Below are 18217 nucleotides of genomic sequence, written 5' to 3' on the forward strand. Positions count from 1 at the left end.
GAGGACCAGATACGAGACTCCAAACGAACGCTACGAGAGCTGGATGTGTATTTAAGCCGTTTGAGAATAAAACTTTCTTAAAAATTAAAAGGTCACAGCTCGCGGCCCTCGGCCTCCTCGTCCCTCCTCTCCCCCGCGAGGCCTCGTCAGAGGGAACACAACACTGATGCTATTCACGGCTCACGCCACGACGTATTTACAATGCAAAGTGTGTTGTGGGGACGCGCGATGGGTGGAAGACGGTCCAGAGGAGCGCTGCGGGTCACGGCCGTCAGCAGTTAGGAAAATGAGATTAACGCGGTTTCCATATCGGGGACGTGCACGTTAACTCTTTCGCCGAGGCCACGTGTTCTAGGCCCAGATGTGGACTAACGGTCGGGAGGTCACTTGTCTATTTTAATATATATATAAACATATTAATATATATGTATTTATATATATTTTAAGAAAATCTTGCGTTGCATGACAGTGGGAGTTATTTCTGCATCTGATAGCAGCCTGATGTTAAAAGGGATGAGGAGGGGGGGCTAATAGAGCAATAACTTAGTTTCACTTTGTGTAGAAATGCTTCATTAACTGCTGGATTAAAGCATTAAATGCATGTAATGAGGCCAGCGACGCCACACGGTTTGTAAATGTTTTTTTTATTAGCAAAATAAGGGAGATGAGTCTACAAAGGTTCTCCGTCCGCGGAGAACACACACACACATATATTGACAATTGTGGCAGTTTCTTTATATGAACAGATCCCGGATTCCTCTTGGCTCGGCTCGACCCGGGAACGGGGGCCTGAACCTTAAAGCATTCCAGACCTCATCCTCTTCTCATCCATTTTTCCCGTGGTTTCGTCCCCCCCCCTCTCGCTCCAACTCGCCTCCAAATACATTAAAATACACAATAAAACGTGCCGACCCTGGTCTTTGTACTTTAAACACTCGGCCGTATTATGAGCTCGAGGCCTAAAACCATTTTTCCGAAAAAACGATTTGGGAAGAATGGATATTTTTGTAGTTTGAAAACCAGAACCCCCCCAAAAGATGTGCGGGGGCACATGTAACAATATACAGCTCAGTATTGTACTGCGGGATCGGGCCAGAGAAGGCCCTCCATTGTCATGGCTGGGGGGGGGGCGGGGATGGGAGGAGGCTACGTGTCGGTCACCATGGAGACCCATGTTCCTGCCAGACCAGAGGGAACTCCTCCTCCTCCTCCAGGTAGCTCAGTGGTGTGCAGACGTACAGATAGCGTGGGGGGGGGGGGGGGACACCGACGTATGGGAACAGGTTGACCTCTTAATGTGTAGAACCACTCAGCAGGCAACAGAACAAGCGCTGGGACCGCGGCCGCAGTAGAAGGCATGCGAAGGCACAAGTACCAACAGACTGGACTCGGAGTCGGAGCCCTCTTCTTCCCCTCTTTTTTTTTGTGGTCGAAGGGAAGGAAGAAAAGAAGCATTTCCACCGACAACAAAGCTTCCTTTTTTCCACAGAGACGGCTGCGGAAGGAACAGCGAAAAACATGGAATTCATCATCCTGGTCCTCAAAACAAAAAGAAAAAGGAAAAATAAATTTTTTTTCTTTCTTGTTTCATCTTCTCTTTTTTTTGTGGTTGCGGCGACGCTTTTTTTTAACAATGATACAAACATCTTACACGAATGACATAACGCTGGTTAAAAATGTCCCAAGACGAAAACAAATAAAAATAAATTAAAGCTGTTAAAAGTGGCATATAGTACAGCACTGGTCCGTGACTGATCCTCCCGACTCTTCTCGTCTTCCTCGCCAAAAGATGCTCAATAAAACTGGCTCCACCGCCTGAGGACAGAAGAGCAGAGGGGGAGAAACATGAGGGGCGGGGGCCGACCGGTGCAATTTTTGAGGGTTATAAGTGTGATTGAAACGTATGTATATGGAAGATGTATGTAAATGTATAAATATATAAAGGCTTATATATTCCTATCCTAAATTATTATTATCAAATAAATCAGATAATTAATATAAAAATAATAAATAAATAAAAGTATATATATATCTTATTTTCTATTTTATAAAGAAAAAAAAAATAAAGAAAAAAAATATATATATATACACACACACCTTATTTTTTTATTTTATAAAGAAAAAGAATGAATAAAATAAAAAAGAATATATATGTCATATTTTTTTAATTCTTTTGCTTAATTGTATATTAATTATCTGGTTTATTTGATAATAATAATTTAGGAGAGGAATATATAAGCATTTTTGCTTCTACCTTTATAATTTGTTTAAAAAAGGAGTTTAAAAAGAGAAAGAAGTCAGAATGCAAAACCCCCCCACGCCCCTGTCACGTTGAACACGCATTCAGTCGATGATGATGATGATGATTAGCGGCGGCGATAACGACGAGGGGGAGTTCCTTACCGCGCCTCAGAAGAGGCCGCAGTCCTTCAGGTTGTTCTTGATGATGACGTCGGTGACGGCGTCGAACACGAACTGCACGTTCTTGGTGTCCGTGGCGCAGGTGAAGTGGGTGTAGATCTCCTTGGTGTCCTTCCTCTTGTTCAGGTCCTCGAACTGACACTGGATGTAGGCGGCCGCCTCCTCGTACGTGTTGGAGCCTGAGGGGACCAGACGGGGACATCACTGTTATTCTTATTAAAAAAAGGGAGGCAAAAGGCATCTGTTGCACATCAGAGCTCGACGCCGACGCCAAACCCGACGGCGGCCCGGCCCTCTGTTGTTGGTCAACACCACGTCACGTCCAGAGCGTCATAAAAGTCTGTTTTTACAACTTCTTTCCTCTTTAAACAAATGATGTACAACATGATTATTACTGAGCTCTAGAAGCGGCGGCGGTGGCGCCGGGGGGGGGGGGGGGGGTGTTTCCTTTGGCTCCAGCCTTTATGCAAAGCTCAGAACCAGCCGCCGTATTATATTTAGAAACAGATATGACAGGAGTATCGATGTACTCAGTCAAATAAGATACATTTCATGAAAAAAAACCATCCCCAGTCCTTTATCACAATTTGAACTTGCAGGTTCTCACGTTGTAAACAACAACAACTAAAATGGCAATTACCGGCATATTCTGGGTAGCAGATGGTCAGAGGGCTCTTCTTGATCTTCTCCTCAAACAGGTCCTTCTTGTTGAGGAAGAGGATGATGGAGGTGTCCGTGAACCACTTGTTGTTGCAGATGCTGTCGAACAGCTTCATACTCTCGTGCATCCGGTTCTGCGGAGGGGCGGGGGGGGGGAGACACACACATATGTTAATCACCGCGTTCCGCCATAAACCTGGTTCCTCCTCCTCAACTGACCCATCCCCGGTAAACACAGGCAACGTCACACACACACACACACGAGGCTGGGGCGCTCACCATCTCCTCGTCCTCGGCCAGCACCAGGTCGTAGTCGCTGAGTGCCACGCAGAAGATGATGGCGGTCACGCCCTCGAAGCAATGGATCCACTTCTTCCTCTCGGACCGCTGCCCGCCGACGTCGAACATCCTGGAGGGAGGACAGACGCACCTCAGCGTTACACACACGATACATGCCGAGTTTACTAAAACCTCAAGGCGTGAACTAAACGGATAGAACCGGGTCGCTCCGGCTGCTCTGGTGTTCAGTGAAGACGGATAAGAGGGGAGAGGAAACAGAAAGGGTTCGTCTTTCGTTAATTGACAAACTATTTCATATACAATCCCAGCAGTGCAGATACTCAAGTGACCGGCCGATGCATATTACTGTGTAATAGAGGGAAAACCGTTTTCAGACCTGAAGCAGACTTATAACTTGTGTTCTAGACACAACGCATACAAAATTAAAATATATATATATAATTAATATATATATAAATTTAAAAAGAAATATATATATATATAAATAATTAAAATATATAAATATAAATAAATAATAATAATAATAACATATAAATATATATATTTATTTATGTATCAGCATTTTCAAATCCGATTCCAAAGAGACAAACATGCAGATGAGATAAGGAACCAACAGAAAAAGCCTCAACTAGCTCGAGTGGATCTGAAAATACTTTTTTTTGAAGGCAGCCCTGCTGCGAGGGGATTCCTAAAGACCATCATTGTGCAACCCATTCATTAAATGGGTGACAGATGGCCATTTTGGCTCACTAAGGGCAGCCAGCACCGTGTATCATTAAATTTTTTTTCCCATCATCATCAAACTGGAACCACGACGAGCAAATGCTTTGCTTTTGGTATTCAACGCGGTCGGGGACACACTGCCGCGTCATTCCCACATGACATTGAGCAATGGCCGCTCCACAGAAGAGCTGTAATGTGTTGTGATCCACCACTGAGACACGTGTGCGTCATCATGACGCCGCATTCAGGCTCACGTCTGAGGGTTGCGAAACATTAGTGCTGCCGTGTGTGTGTGGACAATATCAGATGCAAGAACAATACTAGAACTTCTGGTACTATGATGTCATCGGGCCTGCTGCCTCCACTTCCTGTCTGTGTTTTTTTCCCCCTCTTCTTTATAAAAATAGAGGGCCACAACTGACTCATCGCCGGTGCGCACAACCTTCACCGTTTGTGTCACAACACACAGCTGTTGGTGCACAAAGGGAATGAGTCAATGACGGGAAGGAACGCTTCTTAAGCTCATCGCGTGGAAACAAAGAAATAAAAAGGAGGGGGAAAAAAGAGGCTTTGAGGCGAAGCGAGGAAGAGGAATTCTCACTTGAAGTGCAGGTCCTTGAACGTGAAGTGGGTCTCCACGATGCCGGTGGTTTTGACTCGAGTCCTCAGGACATCCTGCTGGGTCGGGATGTAGGTGGCCTGGGATATCCTGTCCAGATCGTTCAGGTAGCTGAGAGGAGGACACGAACGGAAAGAGAGTGAGAAGAGCGGGAGAAAATGTGTCAGAGGTCGAACAAACGGTGATGAACCATGTTGGGTTCCATATTTATGTCATATGACACATTATGATAAATTAAAGGTTTCTTTTATTTCTCTTTAATGAGTTTGAATCGTTCCACTATTCTTTTCATTTCCCCGGTCTTGACGTTTAAATATTTGGCCACGTCTGCTGTGTGTCACACCTGTAACCGCTCAAGGTCACTGCTGACCCCTGACAGCGGGAGAGATTAGTGACCTCTAGTCGTTAGCAGACACACGACGTAATCTCCCCTTTCCTTCAAACAAGCCTTTTGATAATCACCTAAAAGGCACCAAGCCAAAAAAACAAACCGCACGAGGTTCAGCGGCGGCGTTTCCTCTTCGTGAGGGGAGCCGATTACGGGAAAAAAGGCCAAAAAGAGGACGGCGAGGAGGAAAGCTTTTCCTCGGCTCTGCCTTGCGATGATGTCATTGGTCAGGACGCCGAGGGCTCTTGAGCAATAGAGGAACAAAAAGGAGGAGAAGAAGATGTTCTCGCTCGCTTTTGGGGCGTTCGACTAATGTTCCCGCGCCGAGGTGCGAGGTCAGAGATTGAAGTCGTCTTCGCGGCCGCCGCTCCTGGGGCTTGGCACGAGGGCGCTCGCAGTAGAACGACAGCTATTTCTTTTTGGTACCCCTGTGCGCTTTCATCGGATGACTTTGTTTACGTGTGTGTGTGTGTGTGTGTGTGTGTGCGTGCGTGCGTTCCTCACTATGCCGCCGAGTCGTTGAGCTGATATTCGCGGGAGCGGCCGAAGCAGACCTGGACGCCCCGGTCCTTCCACAGCCGCTTGATGACTCCGGCCAGCTCCCCCGTCATGAAGCCTTCCTCCGCCGAGCCCGCCAGCACAAACAGCTGCCGCGCGTCGTCCTGGAGGGGAGGAGTCACGGCCGTAAATCAACCGGGGGGGAAAAGTCATTCGACCGGCATCACCGTTGACCCGGGCCCGCTGCCGAGCGGCCGGTCACCGAAGGACGAGATGATTTGTTCCCCCTCCCCCTCCTCTCTCTCGGCTCTTTGCTCTGAAAACACCTCCGGCTCCATTCAAAGACTCTTTTCCCAGAATGCATTTGGCCGACCGCTCTCTCTCTCCCCAACGCCGCAGACTCACGTCCGTTTTCTACTCTAAAAACCCACTCAGCGCCCTCTCTCTCTCTCCCTTTTACTCACAGCTCTGGCGGCGTCTCCGAAGTCGATCTTGAGGCGGCCCATGGCTCTGATGATGGCGATGATGGACTGGATGGTGTTGCTGTAGACCACCGCCTTGTACTGCTTGCATTCCTCTTCTGAGTAGCCGGCCTCGTGGATGATCCTGCAGGAAAAATATCATTTAAAAAAAAAAAAAAAAAGGGGGGGAAACCTCCAACAACAAAAAGAAAACCTGGTGAGCAGTCGATTCTCCCGGGCTGCGTGACGTCTGCGTTTTTTAAACATTTTCTTTAACGGCATCCTGAGAAATTATTTATTTTCCTCCTCGGCTGTTATTAAATATCTCTCTCAATACTCCGGACTTTTCATGCTCATTGTAAAATTTGCAGAGATATAGTCAGGCCACAAAGGCTCCGACCTCATTTATTGCAGCTTAAATTATGATCATCCTCAGAAAATAGAGCTTTTTTTTCTACAGTTGAGACTCTGCATCCCCACATTGTAAAGTTATTATCTTAAAATAAATGCTTTTGACTGGACATAAACATACATTATATATATAATATATATATTAGATATATATATGTATAAGAGATGGTCATATATAATATAACATATATATATTATATATATATGTATAAGAGATGGTTATATATAATATAACATATATATAATATATATAAGAGATGGTTATATATAATATAACATATATATATATGTATAAGAGATGGTTATATATAATATAACATATATATATATATACAGTCTATTATCTCGACCTGGATATTAATGTGTTGTGTTACTGGCGTTTTGATTGATTCTATATTTTTCGTCGTCAACAAATCTCACACAAATGGGAACGGAGTGCAAAATGTAAAGGTGAGCATAAAACTAAAGTGGTTCTGGAGCTGCAACTCTTCTACTTTTTCATCATCGATTCATCTGCTAAAATGCGCGTCATCAGAAAGTGACGTTTTCAAATTGCCTGTTATTTTTTTACCCCGACTAAAAATGTCTTTTCATCGGATTTTTCCTAGACTAGAAAGAAAAGCAACAAAAAAGACGGCAGCTCTCACCAGCCATCAACACGTTTACGTGATCTGCATCGTGAGGATAAACCATCTCCCTAAACCAGACGGGTACTGTGCCGTCACATCTCAGCACACGTGAGATAACGACGTCATCGTTGTGATTAAAATGACATTTATACTGGTTTAAAGCGACAATATACGTCACAGAAGAAGAACAGTGCATGTGACGTGTTTGTTCGCCGATGGCTGAGAAACGTGGTTCCTATGGGGTGGAGGACGTACCAGGGTTCTGACACATTCTGACCGATGGATTTCCAGGACTTTAAACCAAATTTCCATGACAAAACTGAAATCTCGGTTTATACATGAAAAGGTGAGAACATTTAGTATTTAAACAATGTGAATTACAAAGCATACAGTAAACATTAAATTCAACAAATGACTAGCGAACTTCCCAGTTAAGGTGCGTTCACTTGCAACGCGGAAAAAAATATTGAGCCGCCAGTAAGAGAGCGTGTGCCGGTTTATATTTTGAGCGTCTTCCTTTCTAAAACATTCATTATTTCAAACTCCGCGGAAATGAACATGTGATTAGAACAAATCTCCGTGACTTTTACTAAACTTTTGTGATTTAAGATTTTTCCATGACTTTTCCTGGCCTGGAAATGACCATTTTAAAATTCCATGACTTCTCCAGGTTTTCCATGACCGTACGAACCCTGACGTACGAACAGGCACACGCGTGTTGTTCGTACAGGCACACGCGTGTTGTACGAACAGGCACACGCGTGTTGTACGAACAGGCACACGCGTGTTGTTCGTACAGGCACACGCGTGTTGTTCGTACAGGCACACGCGTGTTGTACGAACAGGCACACGCGTGTTGTTCGTACAGGCACACGCGTGTTGAACGAACAGGCACACGCGTGTTGTTCGTACAGGCACACGCGTGTTGTACGAACAGGCACACGCGTGTTGTTCGTACAGGCACACGCGTGTTGTACGAACAGGCACACGCGTGTTGTACGAACAGGCACACGCGTGTTGAGCGAACAGGCACACGCGTGTTGAGCGAACAGGCACACGCGTGTTGTACGAACAGGCACACACGTGTTGTACGAACAGGCACACGCGTGTTGAGCGAACAGGCACACGCGTGTTGTACGAACAGGCACACGCGTGTTGAGCGAACAGGCACACGCGTGTTGAGCGAACAGGCACACGCGTGTTGTACGAACAGGCACACACGTGTTGTACGAACAGGCACACGCGTGTTGTACAAACAGGCACACGCGTGTTGTACGAACAGGCACACGCGTGTTGTCGTGGTGACCTATGATGCACGAGACAACCCAGCACTCTAAATAAAAAGCGCGCCTGGCGCTCGACGCCGTTTTGTGTCGAGACGTTGTCGACGCGCCGTTTCGATGGCTCGGTGTGTTCGGCGTGCGTAACCACGGCGACTCACTTCATCTGCTTGACGATCGTGCTCTTCCCCGATTCGCCGGCACCTGCAGGAGACGAAAGACAAGTTCATTACGCAGTGGAAACATTTCACGAGGTTAATGTTGCCCGTAACGAGTAGAGTGCTTTTCTCGGCACGTCTTTTTAAGCCCGCGTGCGAGACTCGGCTCACTTCCTTTAAAAAAAAAAAAAGAGAAAGGAGAGCACTCACGATGTTATTGCACAATAATCTAATGGGTCCAAATGGCGTGGCGAAGGAACCGCGGGTATGAAACCGGAGCAAAGAACCTCCCACGGCGAAAGGAGAACCGAGAAACCGCAGAGCGAGTGCTTCGGCGGTCACGAAAAAAAAAAAAAAGAAGAGCCGTCGAAACTGGAAACGGGCGTCCCTCTTTCCCGTCAACGCGGCGGCCGTCTTTGCGTGTAGCGGCGCCATTGCAACTGTTGTGGCGGCGTGAGCCCGACACACTGCGGCGGCGCATTTTCTTTTCGTTTGAGTGGAGTTGACGGAGTTGTGATGTGCCAGAAAGAAAAAAAACCCGGCTCAGGGCCCTCGGAGCCGGAGCCCGATTGGCCAATCAGACAATACCACGATTTTTAAAAAAAACAAAAAAAACTGAATAGCGGACCTCTCCAACGTCACAGCGCCATGGCAACCGTTCTCTCCATATCCAGGACATCTCTCATGTGAGGCCACAGTCACCTGAGGAGCGTGTGTGTGTGTGTGTGTTGGCCTCAACTGGGGCCATTATGTATTCTGCTAATTTCCTCCCCCCTCAACTGTAACCAGTCCCTTGTATAAAAAAAAAAAAAAAAAAGGAAAGAAAGAAAGTTTTCTTTTACAAATCAAAGCCAGCTGCCGGGACCTCATGATCCATATTCATCAGAACCATATTCATCCCCTGATGGGTTATTATCATAACCACATTCAGCTCCACTTCAGGATTGTGGTTGTCGTAAATGCCGCCATCAGCTGACGCTGAGGAAGCTGTGGACACCATCCACTCCACTGTGTCTGCTCTGCTGAATCATCAGCCTGGAGCATTCATGGCTATCACTGGTGACTTTAACCACACCACATTGGAAAAGCTCTGCCAACCTTCCATCAATACATAGACTGCCCAACAAGGAACAATAAAACTCTGGACTTGCTGTATGCTAATACTAAGGACGCATACAGCGCCACTGCCCTTCCCCCCCTCGGCAGGTCTGATCATGACCTGGTCCGGCTGACACCCAGGTATGTTCCTCTGGTGAAGAGGCTGCCGGTGACCACCAGGACTGTGAGGAGGTGGTCTCTGGAGGCTAACGACGCTCTACAGGACTGCTTCGAGTCAACGGACTGGGATGTGCTGTGTGGACTGCATCACGGAATACATCAAGTTCTGTGAACACACCACCATCCCATCACGGACTGTGCGCTGCTTCCCCAACAACAAGCCCTGGATCACCAGGGACCTGAAGGCGCTTCTTAACATGAAGAAAGCTGCTTTCAGGTCTGGAGACAGGGATGAGCTGAGGAAAGCCCAGCGCAACCTAAAGGTGAAGCTCAGGGAGGGCAAGGACTCCTACAGGAGGAAGCTGGAGGCCAAACTCCAGCTGAACAACACAAGGGAGGTGTGGTCTGGCATGAAGCAGATAACTGGCTTCAAGGTGGAGGGAGACAGCCAGGGGCTCCTGGAGAGGGCCAACGAGCTGAACTGTTTTTTCAATAGGTTCAGTTCACAGCCCTCCCCCGTCTCCTCCACACATCACACCTCCCAAACACCTCCTCCCTCTGTCCCCCTGCTGAGCTGCACATCCACCGAGCCCTCAATAACAATGGGCTCCTCCACGTTACTCCCTCTCTCTGTGACGACTGACCAGGTGAGAAGACAGCTGGAGAAACTACACCAGCGCAGAGCTGAAGGTCCTGATGGCATCAGCCCCAGGGTCCTAAAGACCTGCGCCACCCAGCTGTCTGGTGTCCTGCAGCGCCTCTTCAACCTCAGCCTGAGGCTGGGGAAGTCCCGGTGCTGTGGAAGACGCCGTGCCTGGTCCCTGTCCCAAAGAAGTCAGCACCATCTGGCCTCAACGACTACCGACCGGTCGCCCTCACCTCCCATGTGATGAAGGTGCTGGAGAGGCTGGTCTTGGCCCACCTCCGGCCGCAGGTGAAATCATCGTTGGACCCTCTGCAATTTGCTTACCAGCCTCATGTGGGAGTGGACGACGCCATCATCTACCTGCTGCAACGAGCTCAGTCGCACCTGGATGGAACCGGTGTCTCTGTGAGAGTCACTTTCTTTGACTTCTCCAGTGCATTTAACACCATCCAGCCACTGCTGCTGAGTGAGAAGCTGCGAGTGGCCCGGTGTGGACGCCGTCCACCATCTCCTGGATCACTGACTACCTCACAGGCAGACCACAGTTTGTCAGAATGGGCCGTGTGCTGTCTGGAACGGTGGTCAGTGATGTTGAGCCCCACAGGAACTGTTCTGTCTCCTTCCTCTTCACCCTGTACACCAGTGACTTCCAGTACAACACGGAGTCATGCCATCTGCAGAAGTACTCTGATGACTCTGCAGTGGTCGGGTGTATTAGGGATGGACGGGAGGAGGAGTACAGGGCAGTGGTGAGTGACTTTGTAAAGTGGGCGATGAGAACCACCTGCGGCTGAACGTGGCCAAGACCAGAGAGATGGTGGTGGACTTCAGGAGGAAGGCGACAGCTCCTACACCTCTGAGTGTCCTGGGAGTGGACGTGGACATGGTGGAGGAGTACAAGTACCTGGGCGTCTCCATCGACAGCCGACTGAACTGGAAGGCCAACATCAACGCTGTGTACAAGAAGGGGATGAGTCGACTCTTTTTCCTGAGAAAGCTTCGATCCTTCAACGTGTGCAGCAAGATGCTGGAGTTATTCTACCAGTCGGTTGTGGCCAGTGCTGCACTTTGCCATTGTCTGCTGGGGAGCAGCATCGAGCCGGTGACACCAGCCGTCTTAACAAACTGGTTAGGAAGGCTGGCTCCATCATCGGCTGCCAGCTGGAGCACCTGGAACAGGTGGTGGAGAGGAGGACGTTGAAGAAACTGGTGTCCATATTGGACAACCCGGACCACCCTCTCCACCACCTCCTACAGGGACAGAGGAGTACTTTCTCCAGACGTCTCCTCACGCTCCGCTGCCACAAGGAGAGATACAGGAGAACATTCCTGCCGACAACTATGAGGCTCTACAACAGTTCACCTCTTGCCAGATCACCCTAACCCTTCTTATATATTTTTTTTTTTATTCTTGTGTGTTGCTGCTACTGACTCGACAAATTTCCCCTTGGGGATTAATAAAGTATATATCTATCTATCTATCTATTCTGCTAATTTCCTCCCCCCTCAACTGTAACCAGTCCCTTGTATAAAAAAAAAAAAAAAGAAAGAAAGTTTTCTTTTACAAATCAAAGCCAGCTGCCGGGACCTCATGATCCATATTCATCAGAACCATATTCATCCCCTGATGGGTTATTACCGTTAACCACATTAGCTCCACTAATGTGCACTCGGTGTCCTCACGTTGCGGCCGTGGAGGCTGAGAGGAGGCTCCTCTGACCCCCCCCCCGACCACAGCTCGTCTCTCGGAACAGATTAAGAGGAAGTGGAATCATATCACTAAGTCCACCGCTATCGGCTCGATCGCGACGGCGTCAGCGGAGACGAGATGCTTTGCTCTTGCGTCATGTCAAATCGTCCGCTTAACCCTCCTGTTACCTTTCGGGTCAATTTGACCCCATTCAATGTTTAATGTCGGTGTTCTTTGGGGTCAATTTGACCCCAGGCTGTTTTTCACTGTGTCAAACATATAAGAAATATCAACTTTTTTATATATTTAAAGGGCTATTTAGGTAGTCAACAAACAAACATAAAGTACCTCACACTTAAACTTGGGAAACAATATTAATTCTAATAATTTTCTGGAGGTTTTAATTGCTGGGGTCAAATTGACCCCGAGGGTAAAATATGTTAGTAAATGTGAAGGTAACAGGAGGGTTAAACCTAACTCCACAAACAAACAAAAAAACTTGTGTACATTATTTTTAAAATGCCATGAGGAGTTGAACTCAAACTGAAGATGTAAACATGCGTCCCGCTGCAGCGCGACGGCCGCTGCTCCTCACCTTTCGGGATAATTGGATGCGGCATTTTGTTTTAATTACGTATCACCTCGCGGGAGCTGGAGAGCCGGAGAGCCCCCGGAGGAGGGCGGTGGCGGCGATGGGCTCCGAGGGCCCCAAAAATAACCAGCCCTGGATGCTTGAATCCCGGCAAGTTTCCCCAACGGACCATAATATAGCAAAGCAGCCTCTCGCCGCCCCGGGGGGACGGCAACCGCTTCACTCGAGGCCGGCCGCGAGCTCACACTTGAGCTCAAAGTAGGAACGTTTTCGCTGACCTCGGGTCGTGGGACTTCTCGTTGCTTTCTGACTTTTTTTTTTTTAATAGCTTGGTTCGCTAAGAAAAGATACTGCGACCAAAGGGGAGCGGCATCTATTTGAGATATCATGGTTTTTGCGACAACGACAAACATCACTGTGTTTTAGCTGCACAGATATTCTAAAAAATATATTGCTTAAAATATAAATATAATATAAAAATAAAGTTATTGCATAACTCTAGGAGGTTGTGAGGTTTTTTTTCACAGTTTTTGGACATTTCACAGACCAAATAAATGCTGAAATAACTAAATTGAGAAAATAATCCCAAAATCAATCGATCATGAAAGTAGTCCAACTCGCATTTAATTGAAAACTCGAATAAAGAACATTTCAGTCATCAGCTTCACTGTACTGGCAAAGAAATGCCTTCAATCTAAAGTATAAATGAGGCTTGGTTGAGTGACCTGTTGCTTTAATTCAATGGCAGGAGTAACCAGGTCACCTCGTGTCAGGATGGCTAAATAAACCGTGTTGGATGCACCATTGAGGGAGTGTGTAGCAGCTCCTTTGTGTCAGAGCGGCCGCCCTCACGTAAACGCCACTTTGCAGGCACGTCGTCATTCGGAGCGCTCAGCGGTGGAAAACTGGACGAATACCATGAATTCTAGTCTTCAGTCTCCTGGTGATATCATGAGGGTGTGGATCATGTCCGAGCCTTCAGAAAACGTCGTCGTCGTCACACACACACACACACAACCCCCCCTTTACGGGTTACATAGCACCACAGGCCTGACCTGTCGGTCCTCATGCAGAGTCATGTTACACACCCACAGCTTTGATACGCCCACCCCAAAACCACTGGAGCAGCTGGTTTCTGTTTCTGGCGGTTCAAAACTATTTTAGGAAAATGCAAGCTTACCCCCTTCAGTAAAAAAAAAAAAAGGTTTTTTTTTCTTCTTCTACAGGGAACAAAGCCTTCACTATCTACCAAACCGCAAACACGTCTTTTATTTTCCTGGAAACTCCTCTTGGTTGCTCTTCCCAGGACGAGCTTGGGGAACAATGGCCGCACGGAGACCGATGTGGTCGAGGTGGTTCCCGAGCCGTCTTCATTTCCAGAGCAGCTACTTCTCACCAACGTGATGTAATCCTCTTTAAAACGAGTCGGTACAGATTTCAATGTCGGCAGAATCTCCGTTGTGTAAATATAAATTGGATTCGATTATTTTTGCCCAATCAATTTTTAAAACAGGCATATAAAGAGTTAAACCTCCCGAGAGTTCAACGTTAATACCGGGTCACATCTTGAATTGGAGTTTAACGTTTCAGTGCAACGTAAATCGATTTTTGAAGTGAGAATTAAACTCAAGTTTAGCTGGTTTTAAAATTGGTGATTTAAAAGTTAGACCACGATTTAAAGAAGAATAAAATAATCCGTCTTGGAGCGGCCCAGACTTGGAGAATAAGCAGAACAGCCAAAGTTAAAGTGGCCAAAAGGTGTCTCCTTCTCCGGCTGCAGCTCAAGGACACGAGGATACGCCGGTGGGGGTCAGCCAACATGTCCACACCCACACCGCTATGTTTCTGTCTTAAAACGCAGATCTTTTGCCACCAGGAGACGTTGGGCAGTGAGGACCAGAACCTGGCGGTGTGGAAGTCGAGGGCTCAACTTCCCATCGGCATTCGTGACGCCGCATCAGCCCAACGCGGCGCGCTCTCATTCCCACGTCCCGCTTCCTCTTTTACATTCTCTCTGTGTCGTACAATCGTTTTCCCATTATTATATATGGTTCCTCTCACTCACGATCCACTTCCTCTCCCCTCTGGAGGGGGAGGAGGAGGAGGATTTAAGTATGAGTCACTCGTGAAGAATTCCAGCAGTGCTTCCCACAAGGGGAAACTACCGGAGGGATCGATCCACCCAAAAGAGGAATCGATGGCTAAAAAGATTGTTTCCCCCACACACACACACACACACTGGCACAGAGCGAATGTCTAATGATGCCGACAGCGGGATCAGAGTGCGAATAATTTAGCTGCTTTGATTGTGCCCCCCGCCATATCCAAATTTAAGATGAGTGACACAGCCATGCTGCACTACATGTTTGTCAAAGAGAGAGAGAGGGAGAGAGAGAGAGAAAATGTTAGACGAAGGCAAAAGGATTATTATTAAATTTAAAAAAATCTTCCCACAGTTGCACGACAGCTATAGAAAGAGTAATTAGGCTGAGGAGATTGTAATCTATTTTAGCATGTAGATATGAATAGTCGGAAAATTAGGTCCGGGAGATGGTGGAAAAGAAATGAGAGCCAATTAAAAGACGGAGAGCTAAATGAGAATTGTGTTCAGTTTTTTCGGTGAAAAAAGAAAAAAAGGAAAGAGATCCCGGTCCCGTTGCATCCAAAGACACCTGAGCCGCCGGACACGGAGACTCCAGGAGATCCAAATAATGGGCATGCAAATGTTGGTTTACATCAGCGTAATGATTTCACATTACAGATGCCACATCTGCCTGTAATTTACAACAACAAAACAGCCGCCAAAAAACAACTTACCAGAGGCAAAAAGATTATTAAGAAAAAATAAGGTCTGCCTTAAACACACGGATATCGACACGCCTGTGCGTCTCGGTGCATACGACACATCTCTACCACCCTCACTTCAAAAAAAATGTATTAACAACTCTGAAACAGTATATTTCCAGTGTTTATATCAGCAAGGTAAACAACTCACCCCCCCACTGAGTCTCTCTCTCTCTGCCTTTTCATTTTTAATGCTTTAGTCAGTAGCAACATTCTCATATTACAGCCCCCCCTTTTCCTTTCTCCCGGTGAACCCAGCCGTGTGTGTGTGTGTGTGTGTGTCCCAGAACACTAACGGCAGGAGTCGGGACACCGACCCCCGAAGGCGGCCGCACGAGTTGGCGCACGACTGCCACGAAAAGTCAGGATCCTCCCGACGGCAGAAACTTGACCCGACTTGTTCGCTTCAAAATCAGCACGCCCCGTCTGGACGCCAGGAGCACCTGAGGAATGCGGTGCACCTGTGGGGAGCACACGCGTGCAACACAAAGCAACACCAACGTCGAACACTGCACACTACACACTTTATGCGTAGGCGCGGAACATAAGAGCAGCTCTTATGAGGCGAGTACCTGGCGTTGGGTCCTGGTCACCCACATGCACTGTGTGTGTGCATGTCAACATTTCCCCAAAGCTCGGCCCCCCCCCCGAGGGGGCGATGGAAAAGTTTCTTCGCCCGCGGTCTCTATTTACAAGGACAACAGTGTTCCCCCAACGTGCCGGCGAGGCCGCGAATTTGCACATGGCTGTTTTTTTCTTCTTCTTGTAAATGCAATCAATGCACAGGGGGGGGGGGGGGGGGCAGCGATGGATCCAAGAAATTACAATCAGGAAAGAATCAAATTGACATTCATATGGTTGATTAAAAAAAATTGGATATATGCATTTATAAAAATAAATAAAAAAGGCATTCTTGAGCGTTTTAAAAAAAATGGTCCGGTCCACAAAAAGTCAGTCATTATTGGCTGCTACCAACGGTAATGAGAGGGGTCACCAGGCAACTATAATCACATCGACGTGCTACGTCAAGTCGATCAATGACAATTTAGTTTAAATGGTTGCCATTTGAATGCCAATGCTTATGAGGCCTCTAACTAAATTAGATTTAATCGTTTTTTTTCATTTGTTGCGCAATGTTTGTTCTTTTTTCAGCCATCTCTCTCTCTCTCTTTTTGTTTGTCATTACTGAAATTGAGATGAGAACAAGACAAGGAAACCATGTATTCAATGTGGTTTTCAAAAAACGTATGAACGCTGCGAGAGAAAGACTAAAAAAGCCACTGTTTATCCGATAGGACCTTCAACCGTCCCAAAGTGAGTGGACCCAGTGAAGTTTCCGGTCCCAGTGGGCTGGCCCGGGCCCCTAATGTGCCACAGGCCTATTAAACTGCATAGCACTGGACTAGACCAGAGGAAATGAGCCATTGTTGAATGGGCTTGGTCAATAAATGGTTTACACAGGCGGGCGGCTGAAGGGAACCAATGCCAACAGCAAGGAAATAGGAAAGAAGAGAAAAATGTGTCTGGAAAAACTGAATTAATTGGATATAAACCAAATAGTTGTTCTTTTTTTTTAACACATATATTGGTTAATAATGTTTAGCTTTTTTGGGGGGGAGGGGGCTTGCAAATTAAAAATCATGATGCATTCAGTGACCAGAGTTGACGGTAAACTAATTAAAGCTAGCAAGGAGAGAGGAGAGGAGGGGAAGAGAGTATGCGGAATTGAATTATCACAACTGACGCCACCTTAAGAACACTCATGTTGGGGTTCGCGCCCCGCGTCGCCTCCGAGCTGAGCGAACACACAGCGAAGTTCGTCTACCGTACCGAGTCTTCGACAAACGGCGAAGTTCGTCTACCGTGCCGGAGTCTTCGCCCCCCCCCCCCCTTTCCTCCACCTCCACCTCCTTCCTTACCGAGCAGCAGCAGCTTGACCTCCCTGGCCGCCTTCTCCCCGTCGTCCCGCAGGTTCCTGTCGATCATCTTGCTTCGCTCCACCGCCGCCTTGTCCTCTGTGCTCAGCGTGCATCCCATCCTCGACTGTGGTCCTTCAGACCCAGGTGGTGTTAAAAAAAAAGATCTAAAATACCATATATACCCACATTAAATGGTTAAAACTGCCTTCACTCCGCACACACGCCCTTTTTTTTTGGGGTGTTGAAATGACAGGCAGATCTGTTTCAGAAGAAATGAAAAGGATTTCGACTTTTTTCGCCCCAAAAAAAATGGCGCGGCGTTTTCTTCGAGCCAGCGGGGGGATTTCTGTCGGGTTAAAATCCTCCTTGAATCCGAGGGAAAGACGTTTGAAGAACGAAACAATTCATTAATGATGTCTCCTCCACCCGTTCGCCTCCATTCGTTGCGGCGGCGACTGCTAGTATTGTAGGTACGGCTTCAACTGGAGAGAGAGGGCTGCTCCGTGTGCGCCGTCAGCGGCGAACATCTACTTCCGGTCTGGTCTTTCACAATAAAAGTGTCATTTCCAGTAAACCTCGTACAAAAACAAAATTTACGATTTGCAAACATTCTCTTCAATATTGTATATACTCTGTTGGAATACCATTACTTCTAAAAAACATATATATTCATAATATAAAATACCAATAACACACTAACTAATATTTAGAACATAATGTAAGTGGTGCACTCACCACCCAGCAGGTCGATGGTATTGAC

General features: G+C 47.1%; 1 protein-coding gene across 2 annotated transcripts; it reads right to left on the reverse strand.

The window, feature by feature from the left end:
- Positions 1-627: 627 nt before the first annotated feature.
- Positions 628-17927, reverse strand: gnai1 (guanine nucleotide binding protein (G protein), alpha inhibiting activity polypeptide 1). Of its 2 annotated transcripts, none has more exons than XM_056424937.1 (9): positions 17458-17927; positions 8552-8594; positions 6074-6215; positions 5616-5773; positions 4706-4834; positions 3361-3490; positions 3062-3215; positions 2404-2600; positions 628-1815 (listed from the first exon to the last, which is right to left on the reverse strand). In XM_056424937.1, the coding sequence occupies exons 1-8, from the start codon at positions 17573-17575 to the stop codon at positions 2410-2412; spliced, it is 1065 nt and encodes a 354-aa protein (XP_056280912.1). In that variant the 5' UTR covers positions 17576-17927; the 3' UTR covers positions 628-1815; positions 2404-2409. The 2 variants fall into 2 exon arrangements, with proteins under 2 accessions (XP_056280912.1, XP_056280913.1); XM_056424938.1 differs by lacking the exon at positions 17458-17927 and adding an exon at positions 14598-14667.
- Positions 17928-18217: the final 290 nt, after the last annotated feature.

Source organism: Pseudoliparis swirei, chromosome 10 (genome assembly GCF_029220125.1).
Source record: "Pseudoliparis swirei isolate HS2019 ecotype Mariana Trench chromosome 10, NWPU_hadal_v1, whole genome shotgun sequence".
In the NCBI taxonomy this organism is placed as follows: domain Eukaryota; kingdom Metazoa; phylum Chordata; class Actinopteri; order Perciformes; family Liparidae; genus Pseudoliparis; species Pseudoliparis swirei.